The following is a 7,866-nucleotide window of genomic DNA, read 5'->3' as shown; positions in this document are numbered from 1 at the left end:
TATTACTCTTCTTTTAAATTAAACATTTTTAGGACTAAAAAATAAAATCAAACACAAAATAATTTATTTATAAATTATTTTTAATATAAATATTTATTATTTAAATTATTTTTTTAAAAATAATTTAATTAAATTATTTATTCAAATTAGACTTAATGAAGTAATTATGAGACTAACCCAATTTAATTCGTGTATTTAATTTATTTGATTTAACTTGTGGTACAAATTTTTGTGGTGAGCGTCAACTCTGGGCATACGAGGATTAATGGAGTCCAAAATGTCCAATCCAAAACGCGAAAAGTGAAATACGAACGGTTGGTAGAACTTGTTGGGCTTTCGGTCATGTTGTTAACTCTTGGCACCAAACGCAACTTTGCCACCATAGCAAAACTCGAATATTCACAGCATAAGCCATAAGCGCTTTCAAATTNTGAGTCTGGATAAATATGAAGATTAGTACGACTATATAAGGAAATAGAGAAAAAAAAGGTTAAGATTTGAAGAGTATATATAAGAATCGGAATAAAGATTCGTTATGCTTACATTTATTTTTATATAAGCTTAAGGACAGTGGCAGATACACACGGCTTGTGGTTGTAGCTAAGCTGAGCTAAGAAGAAGAATTCACGCATTTCACGTTCTGTTGCGACAGTTGTGACGAGGGAAAAAGGAAAAGAAAAGAAAAGAAAAGGGGGTGAGATTTTCGGTTGTGAACGATTATAGAGTTAGATTGTGCGCGCTGGCAGCAATTTCTCTTGTTGTTTTTATAGATTCCGTCAGAAAATTGGGGGAATGGAGATTGGATTTAATTAATCAATGGGGAAATCAATTCTGTGGGAAGTGGACAACAGATAACTGTTTCTGTGGGTTTTAAAAAACGAGTAACTGATAAAGAAGACGAAGTTGGAGTGAGTAGTGATCATTGGATTGATAAGAGAATCGAAGAAGATGTCGATACCGAAGGAGCCCGAGCAGGTGATGAAGATGAGGGGAGGGTCGGTGCTTGGCAAGAAGACCATTCTCAAGAGCGACCATTTCCCTGGTTGCCAGAACAAGCGTCTCTCTCCTCAGATCGAAGGTGCTCCTAATTACCGCCAGGTTCTTCTTCTTCTTCTTCTTTTTGTTTTCTGTTTTCTGTTTTCTGTTTTCTGTTTCATTTCCTAGCTTTCTTGCTCTCTAATGCTATTCTTTCTTGCAGGCTGATTCCTTACATGTTCATGGCGTTGCTATCCCAACCATTGATGGAATCAGGAATGTTCTCAAGCACATTGGTGCTCAGAAACAGGCCAAGAGAGCTCATGTTCTCTGGATTAGCCTTCGCGAGGAACCGGTACTTACTTCAAATTCAAATTCATATTCATATTCATGCTTATTTTCCTTGTACTTGTAGTTCTGAATGAACATGTGGAATACCAAAAGAACTTAATAGGGTAACTGAGTCTGAGTGATTTAGTATTAGCTGAACTTAAGGTTTGTTTAGTTATGATGTTCTCTGAGCTTTTACTCTAACTTCGATGTGTAATGCTCTAATCTTTGCATTGGAAATCAGCTTGTGTACATCAATGGCCGCCCCTTTGTTTTGCGTGAGGTGGAGAGACCGTTCTCTAACCTTGAGCTGTGGAATTGGTGGTTGTCCTTAATATTTATCTTATTCCCACATTTATGTAACAGATATGGAAATAAAATCCTTGTGACCGATGAACTTCCAGATGGTCAGATGGTGGACCAATGGGAACCGGTATCATGTAATTCCGTGAAGACACCATTAGAGGTATGGATGCAACTTGTTTACAATGGGGGCCCGAGACTACTCAATCAGTTTTCTGACAACAATGCATCAAAGTTGTTTTCTTTGCTGTAGGTGTATGAGGAGTTACAAGTGGAGGGATACCTAGTTGATTATGAGCGAGTTCCTATAACTGATGAAAAATCACCAAAGGAACAGGATTTTGATACTTTGGTCAGTTCTTGTGTGTTAAGTTTACAACAGTGCTATTTACCTTGAACTGATGCTGTATGGCAATATTACCGGAGAAATATAATTAATTATGGATAGTTGGTTATAAATTTTTATTTATTAATTAATTTATTTTGTGTGTGTGTGTGTGTGTGTTTTTTTTGGGGGGAGGGTGTTTACTTTTTGCACTTCCTTTAATGAATGTGAGTTTGTACCTTCAAGTGTTTCTCTTATTTATTTATTTATTCATTTACAACAATTCCTGAGAAAATTGTCTGCAAGAAAATTATGATTGCTGGCTTTCATTCTCTGTCAAACTACCAAATTTTGTGACACTATCTGAACATTTATTCTTTTGCCATGATCAAGAGATTCAATTATGTAATTTTTCTTTTGGTACAATATTTGGTAACCTAGAAAACAAATTCACTTTTAGTTTCTTGATATTAATTATTTCATGTATCTCAACTGCTTTTCATCTTTGATTTTAGGTTCATAAAGTTTTTCAAGCTGATGTAAATACAGAGATAATTTTTAACTGTCAAATGGGACGTGGACGAACTACAACTGGAATGGTCATTGCAACTTTGGTATACCTAAACCGAATTGGGGCCTCTGGTACTCCTATTTTTTATTTATGTGATTTGTCTGTGTTATGGCGTATTTCGTTTATTCATGTTGTCATTCATCTTCATCCAAGAAATTAAGAAGTGATTTTGTGCGTATTCGGAATCTGATTTGAAGCTATATATATTCTTCTGTTTAAGATGTGTGCTACTTTGCTATATGAAACCCAGAGAATATGAACATGCAATCTAGTATTTTAATTTTAATCAGTATAAAATGTCAGCTGTGGCCACTGTTGCTATAGTGCTTTTCAGATTGGCCTCTATGCAGTGCAACTGGGATTAACAATTATGTTTCAATATTAGACATGATGCATAACAGTGGAGCTGCCATTAATAAAATGTTGTATTTATCTTAATACATGATAGGGATTCCAAGAAGCAATTCAATTGGAAGAATTTCTCAAAGTATGACCAATATAGCTGACCATTTACCTAACTCAGAGGAGGCAATTCGCAGGGGAGAATACGGAGTCATAAGAAGCTTGATCCGGGTATTAGAGGTATTCGAATAAACTTTAATGTTCATTTATAAGATGAAAGTATTCATTTTCTGTTTCTTTGTAAAAAATTTATTATCCCTTCTAATTAGCTAACATGCTTCAGGGTGGTCTTGAGGGGAAAAGACAAGTGGACAAAGTCATTGACAGGTGTGCTTCAATGCAGGTAGGAGTTTCTATATGTTCTATTCTATCTCCCTGATGTTTTGAATTTATGTTGTTGCATCTTTTGTGGGTTCAGTTTTCACATTTTATCTGAAAATGAATCCCTTGTATTTCAGAACCTGCGTGAAGCAATTGCCACCTATCGCAACAGCATTCTCCGACAACCTGATGAGATGAAAAGAGAGGCATCACTTTCTTTTTTTGTGGAGTACTTGGAGAGATATTACTTTTTGATATGTTTTGCTGTTTACATTCATTCAGAAAGGGCGGCACTTGAATCTAGTGCTGCTGGTCATAGTAGTTTTGCAGATTGGATGAGAGCAAGACCTGAACTCTACAGTATTCTTCGCAGGTTTACATTTTAATAATTGTGTGAAGTTGATGTATTTTATTAATTCCTCTTGTTTAGTTTATAGACTACATGCCTATATCTCATTCAAACTGAATTGTTAAACATGGATTTGGTAATTGATTTGAACATTACAAGATAATTCCATTGTACCATACTACCATTTTACCCAAAAAAGTTATCTTTTCTTATTCTCTTAGTGTCAATTTACACTAGTTATATGGACACATCACCAAGATATCCATTCTTCTTGCAGTCTGTAGCATCATCCTTTGCTGATATATCCAGATTCTGCCTAGCATCTTTGTTTGTATATTGTCACCCAAGTTATTAATTTTTTAAATAGAATCTCCTATCATATAATTGGATAGTTATTACCAATTGGGCTTTCTGACTCTATCTGATTTATTAGCTTCCTGATCTCATGGCTGTAACATTTCGCATAAACCATAACCGTTCAAATGGCAGGTTACTTAGGAGAGATCCAATGGGTGCACTTGGATATTCATCTTTGCAACCGTCTCTAAAAAAGATAGCCGAATCTACTGATGGCCGCCCCTGTGAGATGGGTGTGGTTGCTGCTTTGAGGAATGGAGAGGTTCTTGGTAGTCAAACTGTTCTAAAAAGTGATCACTGTCCAGGGTGTCAAAACCCAAGTTTGCCCGAGAGAGTGGACGGGGCTCCTAATTTCCGAGAGGTTCCTGGGTTTCCAGTTTATGGTGTAGCAAATCCAACAATTGATGGTATTCGATCTGTCATTCGTAGGATTGGTAGCTCTAAAGGTGGACGCCCGGTACTTTGGCATAATATGAGAGAAGAACCTGTTATTTACATCAATGGGAAGCCATTTGTTCTTCGTGAAGTAGAAAGACCATACAAAAATATGCTAGAATACTCGGTAAATAATACTTTATCCTGTCTTTTCTTTAAATTTTATGTTAAGCGGATCACTAAGTGGATGTTGAATTGGTTTTTGGTTCATAATCCCTAGTAGAATAATACCAATTTGTGTTTCCCAATTTTACTTGTAGTATGTTTATCAGATGTCTATACGACAACTTAGTTGTAACCAATTCCAAGAATGATCCCACTAATAGATTGTAACTCTAACTGGGAAATGCTGTTTGAGCCAGGCAAGGACATCTTGTTTTTACAGTCTGTTGAGTTCCACATCAACTTTTGGCAATCCACCATCTTTGAATGAGCTTTGAAGTAGAGCTAAAGCCACAATTTTAAGATAGTACTTTGTTTTGGTTCCACAACAATATGTCATTATAGTTATATCTTCTAGGCCTCTCTGCTCAGTAGCAAAAGCATGCCAGTTCCACTCTAATGTGTAATATCAAGAGATAAGCTACTAAAGCTTGAAATTTTTAACCAATGGCATTGACGTTTGATTTTTCCTTTCTTTCCAAATTCAAAGCTTGAAACCTTGCCATTCACGGCCTGGTTTCAGTTTTAGGGACAGTTGAAGTTTACACACATATGCTTCTGTTAATTAGATGGAGGATAATCCAACAAATAGGGATAGTGTGGACAACTCTTGAGAGGAACAATGAAATCTTGTGATATTCAATATTCATGAGTTATCAGTAGTAGTAGTATTGATGGTACAGATTAGTTATATATACTAGTAGTTCTAAACTAATATAACAGCTTAACAGATGCTTTTTGTTTAGCCAAAAATCAGTGTGAATTAGCGGGTCCAAGTTCCTTGATTTTGGTTTCTGCAAGTTATGGGATCTGTTAAAATATATACAGGATCACACAACTGCGAAAGTATGTATAACTGTTGGCTGATCTGGAAAATGTAATTTATTTGTTCAGGGAATTGATCGTGAAAGAGTGGAGAAAATGGAGGCTCGGTTGAAAGAAGATATACTTCGGGAAGCTAACCACTATGGCAATGCCATAATGGTTATTCATGAAACAGATGATGGCCATATAAGTGATGCTTGGGAGCATGTCACGCCTGACATGGTTCAGACTCCACTTGAAGTTTTTAAAAGCCTCGAGGCTGATGGGTTTCCCATTAAATATGCGCGAGTTCCCATCACTGATGGAAAAGCTCCTAAAAGTTCTGATTTCGACACAATGGCATGTAATATTGCTTGTGCTGCAAAGGATACTGCTTTTGTCTTCAATTGTCAGGTAACTATAATCTCTCTCTTATTTTGCATTGTAAATGCCCATTCTGCGTTTCTGTCTACTGGTTTCTTTTTCACTTCTTGCTGCTAATATCTCACTACTATAACAGATGGGTAGGGGCAGGACAACCACTGGTACTGTTATAGCTTGCCTTGTGAAGCTTCGAATTGATTATGGTAGGCCCATTAAAATACTAGGTGATGATGTGACCCATGAAGAATCAGATAGTGGTTCCTCAAGTGGAGATGAAGCTGGGGGCAATGCCACTGCATTAACCTCCGATACTTTGCAAATAACAAGAGATGAGAAACAAAACCGTGTCTTTGGTATAAATGACATCCTCTTGCTGTGGAAGATAACAACATTATTTGAAAATGGTGTTGAATGTCGGGAAGCCTTAGATGCTATTATTGATAGATGTTCTGCTCTTCAAAACATTCGTCAAGCTGTTCTGAAGTATAGAAAAGTATTCAATCAACAGCATGTTGAGCCTAGAGTAAGGAGGGTAGCTTTGAATCGTGGTGCTGAGTACCTAGAGAGGTACTTCCGTTTAATTGCTTTCGCAGCATATCTTGGAAGTGGAGCATTTGATGCGTTCTGTGGACAAGGAGGGTCCAAAATGACATTTAAGGTTTGGTTGCACCAGAGGCCAGAGGTGCAGGCTATGAAATGGAGCATCAGGCTGAGGCCAGGGCGATTTTTCACTGTCCCTGTAAATATTTTTCTACTTTAGAACTATTATTTTCCCTCAATTTGAAGTTGAATTTCTTCAATAACCAATCTGCATTATAGGAAGAGTTGAGGCAACCACAAGAATCTCAGCATGGAGATGCAGTGATGGAGGCTATTGTCAAGGCCCGAAATGGTTCTGTTCTCGGGAATGGTTCCATTCTGAAAATGTATTTCTTTCCTGGTCAGAGAACTTCCAGTAACATACAAATACATGGTGCACCAAATGTTTACAAGGTATGCTTACTTAATTACTTCTAAAAAACTAACTATCATCAAGTTTGTGATGCCAGAGGGTAAGGCTACACGTCCAGTGGGGACATCAGGATCATCCAAGTGTAGGTAGAATTAGCATCTTTAATGTTTTATGGTGCAAAGTTATTGTGAAAACTGTTGTCTGCACAACTGCATTATTTCAATTAGTAAATAATTTACTTAACCGATTATTCTACAGAAAAAATGGTGTTAGTACATTATTATTTTATATTATATTCATTATTTTAACATTCAAAAAGTTGTTTTCTAACTATGGGATCATGATATGACAGTTAAGCCTACCAAACTTTGCTTATTAATATGCAAAAGTTATTAAGACGTGTGATTGTGAGAACCACTAAAGAAGTGAAATGACAATCTTACCATCATATGCTTACTGCTAGCTGCTCTGTCATTTTTGATCTTGGAGGCTTATGTGAACTTCCTTTGGTGATTACAGTAATGCTATTATGCCTAAAAGTTGCTTTTTTTAAATTTTTTTCAGGTTGATGAATACCCTGTGTATAGCATGGCAACTCCAACCATCACTGGCGCCAAGGAGATGCTAACCTATTTGGAAGCTAAGCCTACAACTGCCTTAACTGCTAGAAAAGTTATATTAACTGATGTGAGGGAGGAAGCAGTTGTTTATATCAATGGTACTCCCTTTGTCCTAAGGGAGTTAAACAAACCTGTTGATACTCTCAAGTATGTGGGAATCACTGGTCCCGTGGTAAGTCATCTGTCATCTTGTTCAATTGTCTATCGTTATCATATCAAAGAATTCACGTGTTTCACAACTCATGGTAAATAAAATGCAGGTGGAGCACATTGAAGCTCGGTTGAAAGAAGATATACTAGCTGAAATAAGACATTCTGGCGGCCGAATGCTACTACACCGTGAAGAATATAACCCTTCAACAAATCAATCTGATGTGGTTGGATACTGGGAAAACATTTCGGCAGATGATGTGAAGACACCTTCAGAAGTTTATTCTGCTCTAAAAGATGATGGATATGATATTGTCTACCAGAGGATCCCCTTAACACGAGAAAGAGATGCTTTAGCCTCAGATGTTGATGCAATTCAGTATTGTAAAGATGAGTAAGTATTCTCGTCAGTAATGCATCTATCTT

General features: G+C 36.7%; 1 protein-coding gene across 1 annotated transcript in view; it reads left to right on the top strand.

Moving 5' to 3' along the window:
- LOC107646005 (paladin) overlaps nt 512-7,866 on the top strand; it is a 9,586-nt gene continuing 2,231 nt past the window's right edge. Inside the window, exons 1-14 of the mRNA XM_016350175.2 lie at nt 512-1,098; nt 1,199-1,330; nt 1,550-1,771; nt 1,862-1,960; nt 2,449-2,575; nt 2,953-3,086; nt 3,190-3,249; nt 3,365-3,600; nt 4,066-4,495; nt 5,425-5,748; nt 5,855-6,457; nt 6,538-6,711; nt 7,235-7,462; nt 7,551-7,834. Coding sequence (XP_016205661.1) covers nt 949-1,098; nt 1,199-1,330; nt 1,550-1,771; nt 1,862-1,960; nt 2,449-2,575; nt 2,953-3,086; nt 3,190-3,249; nt 3,365-3,600; nt 4,066-4,495; nt 5,425-5,748; nt 5,855-6,457; nt 6,538-6,711; nt 7,235-7,462; nt 7,551-7,834 — 3,203 coding nt within the window. The 5' untranslated portion in view covers nt 512-948. The remainder of the gene's footprint in view (nt 1,099-1,198; nt 1,331-1,549; nt 1,772-1,861; nt 1,961-2,448; nt 2,576-2,952; nt 3,087-3,189; nt 3,250-3,364; nt 3,601-4,065; nt 4,496-5,424; nt 5,749-5,854; nt 6,458-6,537; nt 6,712-7,234; nt 7,463-7,550; nt 7,835-7,866) is intronic.

Source organism: Arachis ipaensis, chromosome B06, assembly GCF_000816755.2.
Source record: "Arachis ipaensis cultivar K30076 chromosome B06, Araip1.1, whole genome shotgun sequence".
Classification (NCBI taxonomy): domain Eukaryota; kingdom Viridiplantae; phylum Streptophyta; class Magnoliopsida; order Fabales; family Fabaceae; genus Arachis; species Arachis ipaensis.
The sequence above is the reverse complement of the archived record's forward strand: the minus strand, read 5'-3'. Positions and strand labels throughout refer to the sequence as shown.